The sequence below is a fragment of the Onychostruthus taczanowskii genome, unplaced genomic scaffold, assembly GCF_017590055.1.
Source record: "Onychostruthus taczanowskii isolate IOZ18803 unplaced genomic scaffold, ASM1759005v1 scaffold136, whole genome shotgun sequence".
Classification (NCBI taxonomy): Eukaryota; Metazoa; Chordata; class Aves; order Passeriformes; family Passeridae; genus Onychostruthus; species Onychostruthus taczanowskii.
In genome coordinates, this window is record NW_024498529.1 from 21,850 (window position 1) to 46,639 (window position 24,790).

The window sequence follows — 24,790 nt, forward strand, 5'->3', positions numbered from 1 at the left end:
CTTTTCTTGCTGTTTGATATTTTCCAAACATTCTACTATCAGAAGTGCCACCAAGTCACAGTGAGACTAAGGCTGGCTTTCCTGCTTCTTAAGGCAGTTACAGCTGTTGTTAAGATGCTTCAAAATGCACAGAATCTGAATGCAGAGGCAGGGTACCTACCCAGATTGGGGGCACTTGCAGTCCTCTTGTTATTTTTTATCTTGAAAAAACCTCGGCCAAAGGAAGATCTGGCTTTGCGGGTGCCAAAACTGTCCTCGTCACCTGTGCCACTGTGAGAAGGAGACTTGGGAGGGAGGGTTGCAAAATTATTGCCTTCCATAGGAGGTTTAACCTGCTTGAATTAGGGAAATAAAAAGTCAATATAAGGGAATTGCAGAAGACCTCTTGACAGCCAACAAAGTGACTGCTGGCAGGTAATCTGGGAAGACCTTCTCCTCTGTCAGTACAAGAATACAGAATGTAAAAACCATAATGAAAAACATAAACAAGATCTTTGTTTCAATATGTCGTCCTGGTTTGGGCTGGGATGGAGTGTTGTTTTCTTAGTTCAACACTGTGTATGGGTTCAGTGCTGTGTTTTGGATTTAGTAGGGAATAACACTGGGATGTTTGGGTTGTTGCTGAGCCCTGAGTCAAGGACCTTCCATTTTCCCATGCTCTGTCAGCAAGGAAGTGCACAAGAACCTGGGATGCACCATGTCCAGGATAGCTGACCTGAACTACCAAAGAAATATTACACACCACAGAATTCCATGCCCACTATATAAACTGGGAGGGTTACTGAGAAGCAAAGCCAATCAGGGGGGGTTACTGGGAAGGGGAGCCAATCAAATTTTGGAGATGGGCCGGATATTGGTCAGTGGGGGTGAGCAATAGTATTGTGGTGCATCACTTGTCTTTTTTGGGTTTACTCTCTGTCTTCCTCTCCCTATTATGATTATGATGATAATGATGATGATGATGATTATTATTATTATTATTATTACAACTACTATTAGATGATGATGATGATGATGATTTTACTTTGTTCAAATTATTAAACCATTTGTATCTCAAACCCTAAGTTCTATCTTTTTTTTTGTTGATTCTCCTCCCCATCCCACTGGGGCAGGGAGGGGGTCTTTTGCTGTCAGCTAGGATTAAACCCTGACATATGTTCAGGATCCAGGATTACTATCACTACCTGCTAAGAGTAAATTGTGTTCTTTAAGATGTTCCTCAGTTTCTGTAAGACTGACTTAAAAGTATGGAAAAGGCAAAACTTGAGTCCTGCAAGGCTTTGAACTTCTCCAGCTTTCCAGGGTCTCTGTCTCTGCCACTGGCAGCTGTAGGGGTAATAAGTGGGAAGCAGAGAGACAACACTCCTCAGTACATTGGTTCTCTGCCAAGTGTCAGAGGGCTCTTTCTGTTTGTCACTGCTCTGCAATTTCTTAATTAATGGATTAATTGACTGTGTCCACTGCCAAAGCAAAAAGGAAATTTCAGATCAAGCAAGGAGTATAAATGCCAAGAGAGATATCAGACACTCCAGTTAGCCAATTTAAAGCAGTACTTTAACCTTGCCAGCTGTTCACTGTCTCTTTGAAAGAAGGAAGCAAAACCATTCACAGCTCAAATATGATCCTTAGGCTTTTGCTGAATCAATACAGCATTCATCCTATGAGTGGTATCTGAAGTCTGTCGAACCACTCATAGGATGAATGCAAGTAAGAACTGCAAGATGTGGCCTTAAGGTACCACAGGGTGACTGTTCTGCAATGACAGGCTTTTCAGAAAAGTTTTTCAAAAACTTGCTACTCACAGAAAACAATTCAGAAACCCAAATATTTTTTAAGAGACACTAATCAAAGATACTTACAGAGTCAGTAAAATGCTTAATGGTTAGTTTTGCTAATTATCTAGTGGGGGAAAAACATTAGCTTAGCTGGTAACCTTATGCTCAATTGGACTGGAAGATAATGCATGTGTGAGGAGGCAAGGAGGTGCACTACTGAGCAGTGCCACTGATGGTGAAAGCCACCAGAGACTCCTCCCTGTCCTGTCTGCAGGACTTCCATTTCCCTGCTGGAACTGTGTGTGGCAATTCCACACCTCCCAGCCGGCCAACACCTCCTCTCTGCCCGTGTTTCTCTAAAGACACATCACCACACACACACACATTACCTCTGCTGGCTTCAGTGCACAGTCTCTGTCCTGTTTGGGAAAGATTTAAGGCATTTAAAAAGTCATGTTTTATAGCCAGTAATCAATTCATTATGATTACCCCCAGTTAAGTTCTGACAGAAATACCCTTCCCTGACTGTTCCTTTTCCCCAAAATAAATCTCTTCAGAGTTGTATTTCACACAGACTAAGCCTTGCTTGCTTTGAGGTCAGTGAGCTGACATGGAAATAGAGTTGCTTTGGTTCACTTTGTGAAGGATTAGCTGTGCACATGATTAGTGACACACAGAATATTAAGGCACTCACAGGCCGAGAGGCCTGAGGGGACCCAGAGCAGGAACCAGACAGGGTAGAAGCCAAGTAGATAAAACACATACAGCCTCTACTCCTGTCTGTCCAAACAAACAAAAAACCCATGAACTCCAGCTCTTATCAGAGTCTGGTGACATTTTCAGTCCTGTCAACCTCCCCGCAACACTGCAAGGCACAGGAGATATCAGGGAATTCAGGAGCTTCTTGTTCAGGCTGGCACAAAAGAGTACCTGAATTGCACTGATTTGATTGCATTGCTAGAGATTAGCTGCTTTTGATCAGAAACCTAAACTGAAGCTATCCCCAGACATCCAACAGCTCAGTATTTTGTTTCTGACTACCTAAAACATACAGTCAACCCAGACTGTATTTTACAATACATTAATTACATGGCCTGTCAAAATTATTCACCTTAAACACAGGTAGGAAGTGGTGGTGGTAGTTATTTTTTTCTTGTCTTAAATTGGAAAGGCATATCCAATAAAAAAATCCCACCTCATTCTCTGGGCAAAAACACAACAAGAGAGTCTCAGGTAAAAGCCTCATACAAAGAGGAAAGAAAAAGCACTTGTGTTTTCAAGGACAGCTTTTCTTCTTTAATAGAATGTGGAAGATGTCATATGTGTGTGACCACTGCCAACACCTGCCACAAGGACCCTGCTCTGACTCAAGATTTCTCAGAAGGCAACACAACACCCACAGGGTCACAACAGAGATGTCACACCTATGTGCAAGAAGATGGGAGGAAGTAAGAGATCAAACCTACCACTTCAGATTCCTCCTTCCTCAAACTGCTCAGACTGCTGGACTTCTGCAGTGTGGAAATTCTGAAACAATAACATAAAAATCAAGCTCAGTTATTAGAATTAAACCTGCTGAGATAAAGACACTCAAATAAATCAGCTTTAAAGACAGCATTATAATACATGATGAGATATACTAAACCAAATGATATTTTGAATTAAGATGCAGTAATCAGTGCAGTAAATTCAGTAATCAGAGCCCATGCAATTTAATGAGATACTGTAAGAACTTCTACACTGGAATAACTGCTGCTTTGGGGAATATGGATATGTGTCAGAAACAAAAATTATTTTCTCATTGTAGTCAGCTGATCATCTTCCCCCCACTACCAAAAGAAAAAAGCAAATCATGTGTGCATGCACTGTGGAAAACTATAAATTTCAAAATATATTGACAGTCTACCACCAAATTAGAGATGCTTCACAGTGTAACAGGAAGTACCATGTGCCCAGATAAAGCATTGGAAAATAATGATCATAAAAGCATGGGACATAAGCAGAAATCTACAATCACCAAATATCATCTTGACTAAAATTAACTGACCTATTTACATATGTATGTAAAATAAGGGGGGCGCTTTGTGGGTGTTCAAGTTGACCATCACATTTAAATATGTCCCCTGAACAGATCTGACTATGGCACTTACACTGGACTATCACACAGATGAGTTTCAGGGGAAGAACCTGTAGATCTTCCTTCACTGTAAAACAAAAAAGATATGAAAAAAGGTTGAGACAGAAATCCTATGATTTCAGCCTGCTTTCATTCTGTTTTTACTTCAGCTCTTATGGTACTAACACACAGCAAATTTTCCCTGCTGTGGCTGCAACTCTTGTAAAAGCTAAAGGACAAAGGTGAGCTCAAGAGCCTCAGGAAAGACAACTCTCACTGTAAGATGATGACAATACTGAACTATTCAGCTACAATAAATGCAGACGTTCCAGCAGGGTCTGCAGCAGCACAAGGAGTGGAGGTCACCATCTCCTGGTCACTGCCCACAGCAGGGGGCACTTTGCTGCAGTTTAGTGCTTGCTTTGGATTTTGCCAAGAGGAGACATGGGTGAAATCCCTGCTGGTGATGGCTCAAGCTGTATGAGGAACATGCACAGCACAAACTGAGCGAAGCTGGGCTTCTGGACAGGATTCTTTCATCAACTGGAACGGGAAAAATCACACATCAAATTGAGCTTGCACTGATGCTTCACATTGAGACTGATGATTGTTTCAAGTCAACAACATCTCCTTGCCTCTGGATTCTTAGTATTTGATACTTCTTAAGATAAAGCCAGGGATTTGGACCCAGAAGAAAAAAAACCCAAGCACAATCTTTGTTGAGCTGTGAGTGCTTTTCTGTACTCCCTGCATTGCCAGTGCAGGTCTGCAGGGATTGGGTTTCCTTCCAGGACAAGGAGGGTGCAGGATTAGAAATGCTGATGAAAGGTGACAGCCACTCCTCACCCAGCAGCTGCCATTGGTTATAAGCACGGGGACCCCTGGGTGCTACAGCTCAGCCACAGCCCCAGGCTGCAGCCACACATCCCTTGGGTTTCCTCCTCTCCTCAGGTTAGAGCTGGAAGCCCTTTTGTTCTGGCAGTGCCTTACAACCATCTTTAGCAGCTGTGGAAAATGTCTGAGCACAAATCACCAAGGTTGGCAGAGCCAGCCAGACTTCCATGATGCAAACGTAGACAAAAATAATGATTCTGTGACCTTCATACATTAGATCAGCTTCCCTCTCCTTCTGTTCATTCCTTGTGAAGTAGCTGGTACAGACCATGAGTGCTGCTACAACAGCAACCAAACCAGCCCTTGCTTACTCAGGATTTAATCAATGCACTTCAGGAACATTAGTTTGGTTTGCTGCAGCTAGCCAAGGGACTCCTAGCCTTGTTTACCTGGCTAATGACTTGATAATTCAGTGACTGACAGATTATTGCTCTCCTGAAATGTCACAGAATATTGGATTTACAACTGAAAAAACATGGAACCCATAATACCTCATTTCACTTGCAGGATCTGGCCTAGGGTGTGTTTTCAGTCTCTCTGCAACAGTTTCTGAGCTCTTGGATGCTGATGAAAAGGAAGGGATTGAAATCTGTAAAATACTCGCATGGATCTGTAAGGAATTCTGAAAAGAAGGGAGAATATATGTTACAATCTTCTGAGATGAAATTAAGCAATCATAAATTAAAAAAGAGTAACAGATAAATCATGAAGAAAAGGATCTGAAATAAGGTTTCAAAAGTGATTTTTTTCCTTATTCTAATAGAATGATTTACTACTTGAAAGATGGCACTGCAGATAAAACATGAATCATTGCACAGCTAAGCTACAGCATAGACAACAATCTCACAAGTCTCCCAAGGCTGCCTGCTACATCTGTCTCTACCACAGACACCATGAAGGGTAGTCCACTTTTCAGGTTTAATCCTGTCTTCAGACACTCAGAGAATACAAAAAAGATGCTAAACATTTAATTTCATTTCATTTTCTTCATAGTGTGTTCTTGCTGTTTAAGTAAGTCAAGACCCTGCTCTGACTCAGAGTTTAGAGAAGAAATCTATAGTTTTTGTACTGGAAAATCTCATTGTAAAAATCAGAGATTGAACCACAACCTACATATCATTTAACTGAATGGATGCAATTATGATTGCATCCACTTAAATATGACAAGATGTGTTTAGTAAGTCTGAACATATTTACTTCAGGTTTGTGCCAAAGTATATGTAGCTCCTAAAGCAGCTACGTTTCATAAGAAAAATAATTTCTATGACTAACAGAAAAAGTCATTTAGATCTGTTCTCACGATAAATACAGCTATTTCTGTCTCCTGATCCCATCTGCGGATTAAGAAAAATAAGTTTAATTGAAATTCCTCAGCAGCTTTCACAAGAAAACTACTTTCCCCAAAAGGATATGAGACACTACCAAAAACTGTTAAACTCAGAAAAAAATATTTTCAGAAATTTGAGTTTTGTCACCTGCAATATGAATCCAGCACAAGCAGTGTTTATATGAATCCAGCACAAGCAGTGTTTTCAAGGAATGATGGTATTAAATAAAGCAAAAAAAACCCAAAACCAACCTACCTCTTCATGAATGTTCACGTTGAACTTATCATGGATTGGAGATGCTGTTACTGGGGTTGGGGATAGGCTTTTCTCTGGGTCAGTCAGACTTGGTGTGTCCGATAAACCCACAGATACAGACCCTGAATTCAAGTCTTCACTTTCAGTTTCCTTGCCTGAAGGGAGAGAACACAGAAAGTTGTTGGTTTTACAAGCCTCGCTCCCACAGAAGCTGCAGCCAGCGTGCTCAGTTATGGGCCAAAACTGGAAGGATTTGATTGCTGGGGTTTTTTAGTTTTTAGAAAGGGAACCACAGCCAACTGTCATTTCCCAATTCAACCATCACAACACAGCAGGGTTGGAACAGAGGGAGGTCAAAAAGTCCAGGAAACACCCTCAGGGTATTTAGTGGCATCAGTTTCAACAAGCTAAATAAACTGGAGTACTTAATTCCTGTGTGTTCTGGAATTTTGTTCTAAATACTTTGTTTCCCTTATTTACTAAGGAAAAGTAAGAAGTCCAGTCTCCCTGAAACTTAAGATGTCTCTGTGGTATCTTCAAGGTACCCGGAGGAAAAATGCAGCCCACTGCTCAGAGCCTATCACCACCCTTGAAGTGACTACATCAGGTCTGCAGCCTGCCACAAACTGAGTATGTCTCATTTAGGTAGTGCTGAAGCCCACATCAGTGTTGGCATCCTCTGCTCCTTCCACCCTGGATGCTCCTGAACTGCCTCAGTGCTACCAAAAGGCTTGGACTGGTTGTGAAAGACAACCAATACTTTCTAAAAGGTGAGCAGAAATCCAGTGTTTGTTGCCAAAGATCTGAGGCAAGCACAAACCAAAGTCTGTTCACAGCAAAAACCTCTCTTGCCCATTTGTCACTGCCTGAAATCTCTGCCCATGCTCCATGAAGTGACCATGGAGCAGAGCTGCCAGAGAATCAAGGTCTGTTCTAACACCCTCCTGTGCCTGAAGCCACAGCACTGCAAGAAAGGGCAATACTTATTTAAAAAATGCTTCCCCTCCAACAATCAGCATTGTGTGAACCCAACACAACAAAAACACATTTTGCTTCCTCACTCTTGTTGGGCTGTTGACAATCTTCACTCTCTGAAGGGGTCTGGAAACCCCCACCAGTCTTAGAATATATGGAACGGGCCATTACATGTTGTGAAACAGATATAGCTTCTGCTTCAGTCACATGGTTAAGCTCACCACTATAACACAACTGGAGTTTAAATGAGTAGCATTTTTTTTGTTTGTTTTTTGTTTTTTTGGTTGTACAATACCTTTTTTACCTTGAGCCAGTATCACCATGTCTTGGACTTTCTTGTACCTATTCAGAGATTGCCGAAGCTCTTCTATCTTTCGATCCTAAAATAAAAGGAAATTGTGACTGTGCTTCCTCCCCCAGAAATAAGAAGTACAAATACTAGATCCTTTCGTTTAACTGGTTGTGAGACTAAAAGAAATGGGAAGTGTGGATGGGACAGGACTCAGAATGCTGAGAGGCTTTGAAATATCAAAAGTTGTATTTAGCAAAAACTATCATACGGTTAATCACCAGAACTGTCTCAGCCTTGAAAGTGGATTTCAGCTCCCTTATATTAAGTCAAAGGTAGAGCATAATAAATTTGACATGTACTAAGGATTTAGGGCTTTGGTGATCAAAAGAAAACATCCTACAAAATGCACATGCATATGAAAGCATAAAAACCATGTATGAAAATAATTCATACTTCACAGAAAAGCACTTTTGGAAATGCAGCCTGTGATCTGGCACTTGTATGGAGATCTTTACATTTGCAGAACACAGTGCAAATTAACCACACTGAATTCAACAGTGTAAGGATTCTGAACAGATCCTGTGCACATGCACAGCGCTCATAAATGCTCATAGCCCCTGAAAGGCACTGCAGTGCTTCTGACTGTAGAAAATCATCGACTTGTACAAATCTTGTACAAATTTTTCTGACTGCAGAAAATCATTGATTCTTACAAATTTGGTTTTTAGTTGAATTGTGAAAAGCTCACATGTGAAGGTTTTCTTAGAGATTTAAACCAATCTGATGAATGTTTACTGAAAAAGTAATCACTTTGCTACCTTCTCTTCATTTGCTGCCATTAGAGATTCTACCGCCTTCTTCATTTTCTGTACTTCTATATCTAAAAACACAATAGAGTTCTCCAAGTCAATTTAAATAAGACAGTGTAAGGAAGTAAGAAAAACAAAAAATCTAGAAGCAACTCAGTAATATCTGAAAGTAGATTTACATAGTTACAGACAAAACATAAGCCACTTAAATTCTTTTTTAGATGCAAACACAAAGAAGGAAGCTATTTTTCTTCAAAATCTCTGCTCTGACATTTTTATCAAGGAAATGATGAAATCCAGGAAATTTCCTTCCTCCCCCCACACCTCTCTAAGCCTTACAAGAATGAAAAACTCAGGAGTAAAACTACTGCTTGACTTTCACTATCTCCATCTTTAAAAGAACCAAATATCTGCAAAACAAGAAGTTCAAGATAAACAATATACTACATTTGGAAATGTTTGGAAAAACACATCGTCAGTACAACAGTCAATGACTACCCCAAACAGCACCTCTCAAGTCCACTCAACAAAGCCAGGGGATTAATGGATGTGATGAAGAAAGCATTGTGCAGTGATGCTCAGCCCTAATCCAGCATGGATGGAGCAATGAGAAGGAGACAGTGGAATGACACGAATGTTTGCTGTGATGAGCAGTCATGCTGGAATATTACGTGGCAGTTCAGGCCTGGGAAAGGTTCCTAACACAGACAACAGTGCTTCATCTATAATCCTTATTTAACAAGAAGTATAAATACATGGGAACATGTATGTTCTGGAGGTGGTTCTGGGCTAGGAATTCAAAAAGAATGGAAATAATCTCAATTTTTTTCCTAAAGATCTGCTTTGCATGAATGAGGTAAAAGTCAAATTTCACTACAAATGTAGGCAGATAGCCAAACTCACAGGCAAAAAAGCCCTGTTTCAACTTCCTAAAAATTCATGGAAAGCAAACAGAGCAGGAAAAACATTCTCCTCCTTAATGAAATACAAGAAGAAAAGAGGCAGCCTGGCTGGCTTTCTAGATGAAAGACATTTAGACACACTGGACTAAACCAGCACCTGATCCAGTTCCAGTGATTTTCCCTCAGTTATGCTAGCTGAAAATCTGGTCTGCTCGATTGCAACTGCATTTCACTGAGAGGTAATTGCTTTGTGAGCCTTCCTGAGGCCCAATCTTCCTTTATCTGTATGATTTTCTTCAGAAAACTTTGTGTTTCAAGTGTGAAACTCACCCTTGTTCTCCAGTTTTACTCTAAGTTCTCCAGTTTTACTCTAAGTGCAACTAAGGGTTATAGATTCTGCAACCTAACAATGTTTGTTAAAGCAGTTTTGCAAACACATGCAGAAAGCTATTCTGGAAAGCACTTCTGGAATGCAAATACTCATGGAAAGACACCAGGAACCTTACTTTTATCTTTGAGCTTCTTTTTACAATTTTCATCTGTGTGGGGAAAACCCATTGGATTGGAAATTAGCATGAAGGTTATGACATGAAATAACTTTTAAGACATTATTGATACTTTATGAGTCAACTCTTCCTCACTTCATTCAGGTAATGAGGCAGATAATTCATTATCTGGAAACAGCATTTTTAAATATCAGTGCAAGACAGATAAAACATATTTCATCACAGCGAAAGATCTTCTGCTGAGCTACACTAAAAACCATAAAGCTGAGGACCAGAAGGTAATGAGAGTTCAAGTAGTCCCCAGGGAAAAAAAGCCCTATATAAGTAGCCATAAATGAATGAAGTCAGACCCTGCTCACATTTAAATGTTGTTTTAAAAAAATGGAATCACAGTTCATTGTGATCACTTTTAGTGATCTTAGTCAGTGGTTTTGAAAACACCATTTCATGAAATAAAATGTGACAATCTACACACAGCATATTCCTCCTCAGATCAGGGGAGGACAGTAATCTCTTGTGTAATTTTTTTCTAAAAAACATACTTTAAAAGCACAATCTTAAAATCAGCAACAACTATCAGTAAGATATTTAGAATTGAAATTGCATCAGGTAAAAAAAGTCTGTGGAAAATGTCTGTGATTTTTTAATTAAAAATTTCTCGTTTTAAATAAGTCCCCAATCTAAGATTCCCACAAATAAATACTAATAGTTTCTTCTTTACAAGCCAATAAAAGAATTACCAGCATGTAAAATTTTTGTGCTTATTCAAGCCTAATTAAGGTTTAGACTTAATGAGCACACAAATCCAGAACCAATCCTTGATTTCACCTACTTACAGCTAGGTCAACATCATACTTTGGTCTGCAGTATGGCTTTTCCCCTTCCTTATCAGGAAGTTTCCTTTTCAACACAATGTTTTTGGAGCATTTGTAGAAATTAGTTTAAAAATTTCTCAGCCAGTATAAACTGTATATTTTGAGGCCCCATGCAAGCCGTGCAAGGAGCTAATTAGAGAATTTTTTGGTCTTGTTTAGATTTGACCAAGACCTTGCTGTGACAGAAAGTTTAGCACTTGCATCATCAACACCCTCTAAATATGTTTCAAGAGGTAAACTCAAGACAAAGTTCAGGAAAATTCAGGCTTTTATCACTTATTTCCTGTACAAGGAAACATGACCTCAGATAAAATGATTGAGAGGACACAGTGACAGAGTCTCCTTTTTTCTTACCTCTGTCCAGTATTTCAATCCCTTCTCCTTTCAGCTTGGAAACCAGTTTTTCGTGCAACCTTTTCACCTCAGCTTCCTTCTGCTCTAGTTTGTCTTTCAGAGCTGACAGCTCATCCTGTAAAGACACAGAGCCACTCAGTGACAGCTTCCACAGGCAGCTGAGATATTTCCACAATTCCCTCCTAGGAAGCACAATGGACAGGTCCTCAGCTGGTGGAAGTGACTGAGAGCCCCTGACATTTAACATTGCCTGAGGGTGCACCAAAGTGACTCTGAACATCCCAACAGACTTCTGAGCCCACAACAGAGCAAAATCAGGGGGTCTGTGGTCTGAAATTGTTGGTTTCGTGTATAATAGGAAAGACACTTCGCATCAAAATTTAAAGACAAAAGAGCAAAAAGTGGAAAAACACCGAACATTTTTCTTATTCGTTTAACCTTGCAGAGATAGAAAAAACACAGGTGAAAAGGCTGAATGTTAACATTTCCATACATTTTTTTAGTATTTATAGGGCATGTTGCATGTTTGAAGCTGAACAATTTCGAAACTGTGCTTGTACCAGGCTGAGGACAGTTTCAGAATTAACTACTGCTTCTGTGGAAGAAAAATCAATCACAACACCAGCAAGCACATGGACACATACTGGAAAGCAGTTCAGACAAAAACGTGGTACCTCTGCCACAGTTTGGGTTTGCTGATCATGCATTAGGAAAGAAAGCTTGGAGCTGAGATTCTTGAAAATAAGACAGATGGTGTTTGGAGGAGTTGGGGTGTATTAGAAAAATGCTGTCAAGTTTTAACTTAGATCTAACCATCTGCACTAGCAAGTGACTGGCACAGATCCATGCATTTAACTTTTTAAAATTTGAGTCAAATCCTACCCAGTTTAGTAACAAGTTTCTTTGATGTCCGAGGATATCTTGTGCAACAGCATCATCAAGACAGGACCCCCACTGCAACTGTACCCAACACTGAAAATTTAATTTGTTCAGTTTGTAAACAAAGCAAAACAAGGCAAGACTCATCATTTTGGCACTTACAGCTTCTAAAAGACGTTTCAAATCCTTAATGGAATAAACCAAACTAGAATACTGTGGCTTAGGTATTTTCCTGAACTACCCTCAGATGATCTGTTGCAAATACATAGTGATGTTTGCAACCCAAACTATGGCGCAGCTACAGAATTTCCTGAAATTCTGTTCCTGTTTGCTCTAAAGCATCATTAAAAAAAATAGATCAGTCTTAAAACTGTCAAGAAATCAAAGCTTTTTCCACAACAGTGGTTGGGGAATAACTACAATTCTCCAGTGCTCCAAGTTGGCACTGATTATGATGGGATTTCTGCTACTGTAGGATCCATGCTACTCCAAAACAAGATAATTTCTTGGTCACTTGAGAAGCTGCTGTTATATCCACAGGCAACTAGAGCTGCATGTGGTTGTCAATGTGCATTTCTTTTCCTGAATTAGAAGTATGATATGCAAATTTACACGTGGGAGAAGGGACAGTATAAAAGAGTCACTATTTCCCAGTCAGTTTTCATGAAAACATTTTCTCTAAAAGGGAGATAAAAAGTTCTGTTTGAATAATGGATGTAAGCTACAGACAAGGCAATCTTCCTTTGGAAGGGGGAATGATTTTAACCCAAGTCTAATGCCATTATGTGTAACCTATGCAAGGTTCAGAGCAGGAAAATCCTCTCCCCTGCAATATAAAAGCTGTTTACAAGGAATATCTACAATAAAGAGCTTTCTACATCTAAGGAGGAAGGGCACACTGCATATCAACACACAGCAATTAATGAAGAACAGAGCATGACAACACAGTGCAGGACCAGTAAAGGGTGGAACATGAAGAACTCAAAACAGGCCCAGCATTACCCAAAAACTACCACACCTTTAGCATCTGGCTTTTTTGCTCCATCCGCTGCTTTTCATACTGCATCTGACCCACTCTGATTTTCATGCTAGAAAGTTTGGCCATTAAAGACTGGTAACAGAGACAGAGGAGTGAGAGGAAACTAAAGGTAGAAAAGAGACAAGGCTAAATGGCAAAGAGAAGTTAGACACTTAGAGAACCAGGCTGCTAGAAGTACTTAGGTGAATGCTTGCACTTCAGAAGTGGTTTGTTTTTAGCACATTTAGGAGAAAATAAATGCTGTTTGGCATACACCTTACATACTGCAACTGGTATTTCTTGACACACATGCAAAACAAAGATCTGAACAGGTAATAAATTTATTGTTAACAGCATGGTATGTTACCCTTCATAAAAAACAATACTCAAACTGAAAACCACAGCATGAAATTTGGGAATAGCCACTGCTGCTAAGTGAGAACTACGAAACCCCAGGACCTGAGAGTGCCCAGGATTTTGCAGGGTGTAGGCAAGGATTAGGGAAAAGAGTGAATTCCTAAAGCCTGATTTACACCTCTCTCTGCCTCTTCCCCTCAGCCTCACTTACTTTGGTTGTTTTCAGTTTTTTCTCATACTGGAGTCTTTCATTGTCCATTTCTCCCACCCTCAAGCGCAATTCATTTATTTCCTGGATCAAATCCTGAGTGGAGGGAAAAAGACAACCAGAAACAGCAAAGAACTTCAGTAAACAAAACAGAAGAATAGCTATGACTGTAACAACAAGAAAAGCAGGCATAAAAGGAACTCAGTACACAAAACCACACCACCCAAATCGATGACTAAGTCAAGCAACTCAGAGCTTCCTAAATATCCAAGGACCGAGTTTCTCAGTTTGTGTTACTGTACCGAATGTAAGAGGGCAGAGAACAAAGGGAGACATAAATTCATTAACTGAAGTTGTGTTCCCTGTGCTGGGGGCCAGGAAAATCCTGCTTTTATGTTCAGCTGCCTGGAGCCCAATACTAAGGCTGGGCAATGGAAAACAGTGGCAGACATCCTTCAACACGCAGCAGCCACATCCTCCCCTCTGCAGTCCCTCCTGTCCCAGGCTCACCAGCCATCACCTGCTTTTTCAAAATATGAAGTGATTACACTGTACAAATCCATGTTTCCACTACTTAAAAGAGCCCTCTCACTGAGGGCTGAACAGAGGAGCCATGATAGGTTTCTACAAGAAAAGGCACCTGTGCTTAAGCATCAATGGCACCACAACATCTGCGCTTTCCAAATTCAGCCTGGCTTGGAATAAACTGAGCCATCACAAACTCACATCTGAGCTCTTTAGGAGATCAGCTCAACCTCCTGGCTATCCTGATGGATCCTGCCAGGTTTGGGGGTCAGACTTGAGTGCCCCTAGCTCCCTTGGTCAAACAAACCCTGAGTCTGACTGCTCCACCAAGCCTCCTCATCCTCTAGGTCAGAGAATGGACTGGGTTGGGAGGGGCCTTAAAGCCCATCTTGTTCCACTCCCTGCCATGGGCAGGGACACATTCCATTGTCCCAGGTTGCTCAGAGCCCTGTCCAACGTGGCCTTGGACACTTCCAGGGATAGGGTAGCCACAGCTTCTCTGAAAAACCTGCGCCAGGACCTCAGCACTCTCAAATAAATATTTTTTATGGTCCTTATGTTTGCTTTCCTTTCCACATCTGAAGCAAACCCTATCCATTGGGTTACATCCAACGATTACCATGTACATCCAAGCTGTACATTGAGCTAACAGCACTAAGCACAGTTTCTCAGAGCTAATACTATAATTAATAGAGATTTATATTTATAAATTAACAAGCCAGAAACTGACATTTAGAGGGTATTTATGGGTCCCTGATAACACCTGCCTTTCAGCCCCACACCACACTTCCTAAGCTTACAAGCCTCTGGTTATTATTTTGTGTTTAATGAAACTGATGCTAAGAGAGCAGCATCTGTATTTCTTCAGAAAGATCCAAGTTCAGTTCTCAGAACTACAAGGAAAGTGAAAATACTGAACATGTTAATGTTTTTAGCAATTACTACTTTTAATCTATGACTTTCTAATTCAGGAACACCTGAAATTCCTCAACAATTGATTTGTATGGGGCTTTTCTCTCCTGCAGCATGATCCAATGTCTAAATATGCTGTGTTGAACTCACTGCCAAGGCTGTTCTCCACATATTTGTCTCTTGAACTACATGACTTTTAAAATACTCAGTGTGACACAGAAAACAGAACAATCTTGCAACCAGATTGGAGGTGATGGTGGATAAATCACAAAGAATTCCCTGTGAGTGAGCCAGTTTTAGCCTCTGGCTGCTGCTTCAAAGGCCCAGTCTGGCTATGGACTCCTTCCCAAATAAACACCCTCACAGGGTATTTTCTTACATAAACTCAGCCCAACTCAGACCACCCGTGTTCCTCAAGGAAAATAATGCTAGTGTCTGCTGAGAAAGTAGAAATACTGGAATAATTCAAATAACAGAACAATTAGAATCTCTATTAAGTACACAATTAGCTTTGAAAAAGCTGTGTGTTTGTGAACATCTAGACAGCAAATCCTAGAGCAAAAAGATCTAGAGAGGCATCTGCTTAGACAAAGAATAGGGAATATGAGTAACCAACCAAGCTGGAATGGGAAGTTGCGATGACAGACATAAGGAACAAATGGGTAATATGAAGGATTTAATCAGAATGGTAATTCTGTAGGAGACAGTAGCTGCACAAGTTGTCAGACATCAATTTTTTTCTTTTCCCTAAATAAAACCAGAAGCAATATTTACAGTTTTGCTTTCCTAGTCTGGGTATTAAACTTTTTCTATTTCGATCACTCCACATAAATGCCATAATGTGTTTTAGGGTCAAATATTTTAAATATTAATTTAAATGCTCAGCTCTTCTAAAATAATTGATAAACAGCAATATAATTAGATCAACACAATAAAATACTTCTGAATAAGTGCTGCCTCCAAAATATCTGTTAGAGATTCTGTAAGAGCTCAGACCCTCCAACTAATAAGACATTCAAATTTTCACTGAACCAAATGGAAATTAAGACATAATATCCCTTCCAGCATTTAAGCCTAAGCATTTTTACAGCTATAAAGTGTTGAAATAAAGAAGAAACAATATAATAATATATATAACATTAACTACATCATTCTGGATTTCAAATGGAGGGAGAAACATTTTAGTAATAGTTAATTAGTTCTGGCATAAATATCCTTGATATAAATCCGTACAGTCCCTAATTACAGTAACTACAATTTAAATAAAATTTAGATTATTTTTATCAAAGGCATTTAGTGTCTTTCAAAGTATTTCAAAGAGGAAGGTCTTCATAGAGGATAAGCCTCTTGCACAGAGATTACAGATTTGCAGTTTGTGATGTACTCCCCACACTGTAACCATTTTTCTGGGAACCTGTGGCTTCATGTCCACCTTCCTGGTATGCTGAGCTGTGCTATGAAGTTATGGAGAGACTGCAGTTCAGGGGGGAAACAAAGAAAGAGGGAGACCAGGAGAACTCTACAATATTCAGTAAAAATAAGGGCAGAAATAGAGGAAGCAAATCACTCAAAGCCCAGTCACTGTTAGCAGTTCTGGAAAGCAGAAGAAACTACAGGGTATTTGCAAATGAAGATTCAACAGAACCCAGGTCAGAAAGCACCTGCTCCCTGTGGACATCTGGACCAAACCTTGCCTCCTCACAGCCATTTACTGCTGGTGCCAGCTCGTTTATCCCTCATTTGGGCTGCTTAGAGTAAGTGTCAGCACACAGAGAGTTATTTGCTGTGTGCTGTAATTCATTAAAGAGCTGAGCTCTGTGTGGGCAGAGTCCCAGAAGAGCTGTGAGAGCAGCCAGCTCTTACACACACTTCCCATGGGTGCAGGAGACCTTCAGTGATTCCCTCCACTCTTCCCCCTGCCAATTTCTCCAGCAATGCCACGCACAGAGCTTGTCTGCACTACACAATCAGCTGCTTTGAAGGCAGTGCTGTGATACTGTCACACAACACCTGTTACCAACTAGAGGCAAAGGTAAGAGGAAGCAACAGGAATCCATCCCAGAGCTTGGCAGCACCCAAGGAAATGTGCTGCACTGGAGGAATGAACACTGCTGTCACTACCAAAAGAATCACTTCCAAACCTGAAAGTGATACAAGTCATTAGTTTTCAACCTGTGGCTTTCTTTGGGTCTGCAGATTATTTCAGACAGGCACAAAGAGCAATCCAAAAGCAAGACTGACTTTTGTTTTTGTGCTTGCAATACAAGTGAGGAATCGTGCTTTACCGGAAACTGAGCAGTTGGAAAACCACTGGCAGAAGTGCAAAGGGCAATTTTGTGTCCTGTCATGACAATATGGCTTCTTTTCTTCTAGAAACGAATGACACCTGGAACATCCACAATCATAACAAACACCTGACATTTCAGCTCATTTATGAATCCAGAAATTGAAATTTTCTTCTGCTTCATAGGCAGGCTCTGAGATATTTCTGGTAGGGGCTCTATCATATTGCCAGGACAGCTTAGCTGATACTTGGAGTTCCCTAGGTTTGCCCACCTGCTTTGAGCATTTCTGGCTTGCAACATGAGTGAGGTTCAGCTACACAGACTTGCAGCACAGAGTGAAATGCCCCAGGAGAGCACTGCCAGGGATGGCAGCTCCACCTGGCTCTCTTCCCAGGCTCCCATAAGGCTGGGCTCTGAAGTCAGGCTTCCCAAGAGCCCCACAGCAAGTCAGCTCACTCTCTTCCTGCGCAGTGTCTTTGCACATGGGTGCTTTTTGTACTTGCCTTAGACATGCCTTACTCAGAAGGTGACAGTTTTATGTGGGGTCAGGAAAGTGCAGTATGTTAATTTTATTAAAATCCAACCTAACTCCACCCCTCCTGAGACCTAACAGCCAGAATCAAAAACTGCCTTTGGAAATCTTTCTTTGTAAAACCATAATTTAACAAAGGGGACACTTTTTGCTTTAAAATGAACATGCTGTAACCTTAAAGATTAGTTCCCCTTCTTGCCTGACAAAAAAAAAATCCCAGAAAATGTTCAGGTGAAGGTGAAGACACATACAGCTTTCACAGTTTATCCTGTCAGGGTTTACTCACCTCTGTGTCTCTGAATCTGTCCTCATAGTCCAATCTATCCTTCTCTACAGATGTAAGCTTTAATTTCAGAGTGGAAATCTCTGCCATAAGATCCAGCTTCTGAGTTTCAAGGGTTGTTCTGCTTAAAAGCTCCTGATTCAAGACAAAGAGGAAGAGAACGGAATTATTTATCCAAGGGGAAGAAACCAGCAATTTATTTTGACAGCCAAAGGTCTCCTTCATGGGGAATAGCATCACCCCCATCCTTGCACTATGTGAAACCCTGAGACACAGCTATTATCCATCTGACAGATTCCAGGCACCTAGGATGCATCTGGGATCACAGGGGCACTAACACGGGCTGGCTGCCAGGACAAGAAAAAAGCCTGTCTGTCATCACAGTCGCTCTGGGCAGCAAGGAGCTGTGAGGGGAAGCCACCCATCCTGCCAGAGGCTTTCATCTAAGGCTCTTGGAAGTTCAGTGGGGAAGGACTCAAAGGAGGGCAGAACTGGATTCCTGCAGCATTAAGCAGTACTGATATTACTAAACACAAAGACTTTAAAGCCAGTATGGTAGAAAATGATCCCTTAGTTAAGAAACATCAAAGGCTGCAACACCTTGAAGGGCACTGCTCTCATCAAAGTTTGTTAAGACAGAAGGAAGACAAGACAGCAAGACAGACATGGAGCTGTGAAATACCTGCTGTAGCATCTCCTCCGTGGCATTTAGCTTCTCCCTGTGCTCCTCCAGGCAGAACTCCAGGTCCCGGATCTTTTCTCCCTGGGCCTCCACCTGGTCTGTAAGCACACTTACCTGGACAGCAGGAAAAAAGGGATACATGTTTAACACCTTGCACCTGTGCCATATGTGTCAGCTGAAGAACTGCAGGTGAGCAACACTGCTGGTTGGGCCAAGATTAACTGGGACCATGCAGGGAGGAGGAGGAGAAGGAGAAGAGCTCTGCAGTGGACACATCACTTGGCAAAGAAAACAGAGAGGAGGAAAAGCTCTCCCCTCACACTTACTAGAATTTCAGTCAAAGTTCTGACAGACACATTGCAATTCTGCAACTCCCCTCCTCACTGGAGGTTTTCACAAGGGGTGGCTGCTGCATTTTACTGCCAATATGTATGCCTTTGATGTGACAATACATTAACTCAACCCATTAGCTCCTACCTTAAGCACCACATAAACCTCCCTACTTATAATATATTCTCCTTCCCAAGTGATTGCACACAGTGTACCATAACAAGCACTTTCCCCTTTTCAGAACAATAAAAGCAAAGAAGGTTAAAACACACAGCCAGAGGCTGGGTAAGACCAAGACAACATTTTTAAGACAGCAGACAGATTCTCATTTTGCCTTTTCTGAATGCATTTTTTCATTTTCAACAGGCTCTTCCTGCAGTACTGCTGGGAAGGAAGGTGAGCTCAGTGCTGTCACAGCCCCTAGGCTGGGTCCACATCAGGGGATGGACCTGTGCAGATATTCTGACTCCAACAGCAAGAGGAAGCCAGCAGTCAGAGCAGCCAGGACTGACCCCCAGCCCAGCAGCAGGTGAACAGGACCACCAAGGAGCTGCTTGTCTCCTTCTGCTGGCTAGCCAGTCCTGCAGCTTTTGTTACCTTTCCTAAGGACAGGACAATTGTCTCCTGATGCAGACATCATGTGAATGGCCCTGGGAAATAGTGATCTTAAGGATACACATGGATGTAAGTAGGTGGCTTCTCTGCAGACCAGCTCCGCTAACCAAATTCAAAGAGAACAAATATACAGACAGAAAGACCTTCAGATTTTTCCTGCAATCTAAATTCACACCTTTCTCTAGTCTGGGTTAATTCCCACATACCAGCAAGTCTTCTGAACACTGTCTAAGACATCACAACTCCAAATAAATTCTCAGAGGTTTTACCACATACTTTCAGACAGTCTCACAAATGCAAGAGCAGAAAGAAATAATTTGGATGACAACTCACTTGAAGAACAAGAGATTCCTTATCATTTTCCAGACGAGCCAGCCTTTCTTGATAAATATCTCCATTCCCAGATATGTGTCCATTAGTCTGGAAAAGACAATAAATATTGCATAGTCAGCTATTGTGCCACAGTATTATCCAATGTTATCAAAACACTTAATGAGAGCATTTTTAGTCTGACAGTTTAAGAGCATGTTTGAAATATTCTCCAGCCCTCTAAGAGTTATAAATCAAATAAACAAAGGACACATGACCGCCATTCAGGAGAGAATTCTTCAGGGGCTTAAAGACAAGAAAGGAAGAGCCTTCTGGTGACCCAGTTCTGCAAAATTCACTTACTGTGCATTCAGCATTTTGCTAACAAAACTTGGATTCATTGCTACACAATGCTAAGCCATCCTTGCAAAGAGACAAATACCCTGAGACATTCAGCAAGTAAATAAAGCCAAACATACAATCTACAAAATGTGTATTATGCTTCTTGCAAGTCATACACACAGTCAGAGACATCCTTTTACATCAGACACATTCTATGGGGTATGGGTGAACGTCTGCACTCTAAACACATCTCTTTGTAAAGCTGCCTGAGGCGAGAGAGAAACACGAATACATGTTAATGCTATCAGAGAGGTCAGAGGAATCAGCAACTTTCTTCATAATAACTTCAATGCTCTTGAGCAGCAGAAAGGATTTTGTTCTATCCATATTCAAAGCTGTCTCAAAGCACTTCATGATCCAGGCCACAATCAGATCTTGGCTCAGAAAAGGAAGCCTTGTTCCCATCATGGCATAAATCGCTTAGAGGAGTCTGAGAAGCTGCTCTGAAATCCAGGGCACTCAGCAGAGACACCCAACAACGTTGAGGGGCTCTAATTTACTCCTGAATGTGTAATGAAAAGAAATTGTGTGACTGATCCTTGTGCTCCCGTGAGCCTGTAGCACAACTATGGCCTTGAGAGGCCATCACCACTCAGGAGCTCCAAGCCTCCAGCTCCTGCTTTGAATCTCCCCTGATTATAGAGGATACCTCAGGAAACCTCCTGGCTAAAACTCCTTCTCTAAATTACAAGTCTGGCCTTGGGTGGTAGTAGAAACTGCCTTATTTGAGCCTGAAACAATAGAAAGCCCTCCAGCATCACTTAAAGATCTGACATAAAGCAAACAGGAGGAGGTAAAGGTGTCTGACCTCACCTCAGTGCTCTCAAGAAATCAGGCTGCATCCTGGCAAGTCTTATATCACTGAGCAGTACCAAAAGTGTCTCACAAGCATGAAATTTCACTTGGTGACCATAATATCTCCCCTGAAATTTGCTCCAGCAGACTAAGAAAGGATGCTCTCTAGTAATTTGTACCAGTACCTCATCACAATGATCTAACTTATGACCCTGTATCTGAGTTTTTTAGCAGCACAATACTAAGCCATCTCACCACCCAGACACTAAACCCCAGGGCAAAATTCCTCTAAACTTCTGAGTTTGCCACATCTTCCCCCTGACCTCTACCAGAATTTAGCTCATACCATTCAAGATCAGTGAGATCTTCCATTTTGTAACACTTCAATTTAGGTGAAAGAATTCAAAATTAAATAAACCTTTCAGCTGTTCAACCAGTAGATTATGCTTCGGATTTTGTGACCTGAGTTGTTTGTGAAAACAGAACTGAGGTTTTGTCTGCTTTTGCAGCTCTGCAGCTCCCTTGTCCTTCAAGAGCTCCAGTACATCTCAAGCACTTACACAGTCTGCACAAGAACAGCATCTATATTTTGTAATACACAACACATTTATCAGCCCGGTGCATGTGTCTGATGTGGGAAAGTGGTATCCAACCCTCACCACAGGCAGCAGAGCTGCAAAGACACTTTTCCATGGTGCTGAGGCTAACATGGAATTCCTTGCCAAAGCACAGACTTGACTCCCTGCCTCCCAACCACCACATCAACACCTGAACCACTGACCCTCCTGATAGCTCCAGTCAGCTTAACCAGACACAAATGAACTAAAACCAAGACTGCAGGAGGAAAATGTGGGGAGGACAGTCTTGGTTTCACAGCACGATTAAAATGTCTGTGAAAACCAACAAGGCGTGAAAGCAGAACGTTAGTCATTGTGCACAGCATCTTGCCAAGATACCTTTGTTGTTAAACTCCGCTCACATTTCTCAGAAAAAATCCACTTGGTTCAGCACACCAGCCTTGCCTTTAAAGTAGGAGTGCTGGGAGAGGGAGAGTTCAGGCTGCAGCTGCGCCCTGCCATTAGAGAGAGGTGATGGGAACCCCAAACAGGACAAGTGAAAAGGCTGTTCTCCCACAAAACAAAAATTAGTGCTAATAGAATCACAGACTCCTTAAGCCTGGAAAATACCTCTAAAATCATCAAGCCCAACCATGAACCCAGAACCACTACTATGTTTGCCACTAAACCATGTTCTCAAATGCCATATCCACACATTTTTTAAATCCCTCCAGGGAGGGTGACTCTACCACGTCCCTGGACAGCCTGTTCCAATTTTTAATAACTCCTTCAGGAAAGAAACTTTTCATAATATCTGACCTAATCCCACCACGGCACAACTGGAGGCCATTTCCTCTCATCCTGTCAAACACTTAGGGCAGTTCATCTATTCTTTGGGAGAAACCTTGCAGAGATGTCTTGGTTTTGCAAGCTGTGCGTACTGGGTGCAAAGAATTCTTTTCTGGTATTGCCAGTAATATTTTCTAAAATCTGCATGAAACCAGACCTCCTGTAGCACACCAAACCCAGAAAATTCTGTGTACAACACAAGAGTTGTTTTCTTTTTGCCTGAAGTAACTTCTACATAATACCTGTGACTGACTCTTAATTTGAGGTATGAAAAGGCTAGAAAGCCCCTGACTTTGGTTTCAGTGGAGAAAATGATGATAATTGGAGAATGGATGATAGAGAAAGACTATAGCAGCTATTTCCGAGAGCAGCAGCCTAAGCACTGCTTACAGTGGTGCAGAGACCCAGGACCTGGAGGCACTGGACACATGACACCTTCCCAGATATTTGCTCTGGACTGTCTTCGCAGGTAAAAAGTTGATTCCTGGCATGATCTTCTTCCCAGAGAGATGAGGAAGGAAGAGGGGAGATGAAACATATGAGAAGAACAGAGCAATAATGGTAGTGAGCAGGACTGAAGAGAAATGGAGCAGGAATATGCTCAAACACTGGATTTAGGAAAGTAGAGCATCAGAAGATGGGGTGGAGGGAGACCCAGTGGGAAGGAATAGGCTGCAGGGAGGTCTGAAAAATGCCAGGAGACCTGGTGTGTGCAAAACCTGGGTAAGCACTCAGTGTGTCCCTCAGGAGCACTTCTCCACCAGGGAATCTGCATCCTCCCCTGCAACTGAGCCCAGCACTCACCCTGCAGAGCAACAGCTCCTCTTTGGGGGAGGAGAGGGAGGAAAAGAAATAAAACAGTAAGACAAGCAAAAAAGAAAAGCAAATATTTGACTGAACAGCAACTGCAAGCATATTTAGGGCATTTGGTAGTTCTGGATCAAATTTGTATCATTTAAGTCTATAAAGCATTAACATACTTTACTAGCTGTGTGAGAAAGGCTTTCTATTTCCTGAAGAAGGCTCTTTTCATCAGTAACTTAAAATCTATCTTCAATTAAGCAGCTAGATTTTGCTTGTGTTTTCAATGTTAGTGATTAATTGAAAAACACTATACATGGGAAGAGAATGCAGATTTACCAATAGTGATTTTAATCCTAAAAACAAAAGAACAGTTGTCATAATGCCACTGAGGCTTCACAGAAGTCTGAGGTCAAGCATTTACTTAAAATGCCTTGTAAGATCAGACCCAGTGGACTTATAAACTCTGCAAGATCAATCCACAGTTAATCTGTTAAACAGATGTAACATGTGAAAAGCTTTGTCTGTAATCATCTAAGTGTAAAAATCCACGCTGCTCTGGAGGGAATTATTCCTGTGGCAAGTACAAGCATCACCAAACTTCGACAGCCTGCCTGACTTCAGTCTTTAATCCCTTTTCCCTGGAAGTGAGTTAGAATTCCAAACCACAGGAACGTTTCTAGTGGCTGCTGGTTTAAACCTAATAATAAAAAAATTATTTAAAAAATCAGTTTCCTCTCAGTTGCTGAATTCTCCTTTCAAAAATAAACCTCATTTTTAGCTTACCACAGCTGATACCCTCATTTTCCTTCATTTTCTCTTCTGCTTTGGAGATGAAATAAGCAGCACAAATCACACTGCTCTTGCTGTATGTGCAAGTTTGGTTTGCATAGAAGGAACTGCAACTCCACAGCATCATTTCCCTGTACAGCAGATTTCACTGACTGTTTTGACCACCAGAGTCAAGTCAACAGTTGGGCAAGTGAGCCTTTCTCAACACCTCTTTCCTGACCATCTGGAATTAAATTAGAGCTCATCAACATGCTTACATGGTTCAGATCATTACAACACATATTACCTATGCTCAGTTAAACAAAGCTGCTGCTTGTTCCCTCAGCTTTAGAGCCCCTTGCAAGAAGGTTCCTCCAGCCTCAGCTTCCTCAGCATCAATTGGTGTGCCTTGGGCAGAGCCTCTGGGTTTCACAAGACAAGTACCCACTACCTGTGATACAGAACCGTGACAGCTTTACTCTTTGTCAGCATCAATCCCATCCCAAGTTCATACTGGTCATACTGTCTGAGCTGGTGTGTAACCAGTTTATGTGGAAGCCCACCTCTGCCCTCCCAAACCAGCCTCTCCTGCACTTCCC

The 24,790-nt window shown here is 41.4% G+C and overlaps 1 protein-coding gene across 20 annotated transcripts in view; it reads right to left on the bottom strand.

The window, feature by feature from the left end:
* The window catches only part of PPFIBP1 (PPFIA binding protein 1), a 656,824-nt gene that overhangs the window by 14,379 nt on the left and 617,655 nt on the right, over positions 1-24,790 (bottom strand). For 5 of the 20 annotated variants that reach the window (XM_041397130.1, XM_041397115.1, XM_041397119.1 and 2 more), the window contains 15 exons: positions 20,041-20,127; positions 18,763-18,876; positions 18,084-18,215; positions 13,547-13,639; positions 12,979-13,071; positions 11,082-11,196; positions 9,853-9,885; positions 8,454-8,515; positions 7,639-7,723; positions 6,369-6,523; positions 5,277-5,407; positions 3,926-3,979; positions 3,242-3,302; positions 2,165-2,194; positions 161-335 (listed from right to left, as the gene is read on the bottom strand). In XM_041397130.1, coding sequence (XP_041253064.1) covers positions 161-335; positions 2,165-2,194; positions 3,242-3,302; positions 3,926-3,979; positions 5,277-5,407; positions 6,369-6,523; positions 7,639-7,723; positions 8,454-8,515; positions 9,853-9,885; positions 11,082-11,196; positions 12,979-13,071; positions 13,547-13,639; positions 18,084-18,215; positions 18,763-18,774 — 1,231 coding nt within the window. In that variant the 5' untranslated portion in view covers positions 18,775-18,876; positions 20,041-20,127. Of the gene's footprint in view, positions 1-160; positions 336-2,164; positions 2,195-3,241; positions 3,303-3,925; positions 3,980-5,276; positions 5,408-6,368; positions 6,524-7,638; positions 7,724-8,453; positions 8,516-9,852; positions 9,886-11,081; positions 11,197-12,978; positions 13,072-13,546; positions 13,640-18,083; positions 18,216-18,762; positions 18,877-20,040; positions 20,128-24,498; positions 24,643-24,790 lie in introns of all 20 variants that reach the window. The other 15 variants (XM_041397135.1, XM_041397123.1, XM_041397128.1 and 12 more) reach the window with 11 other exon arrangements.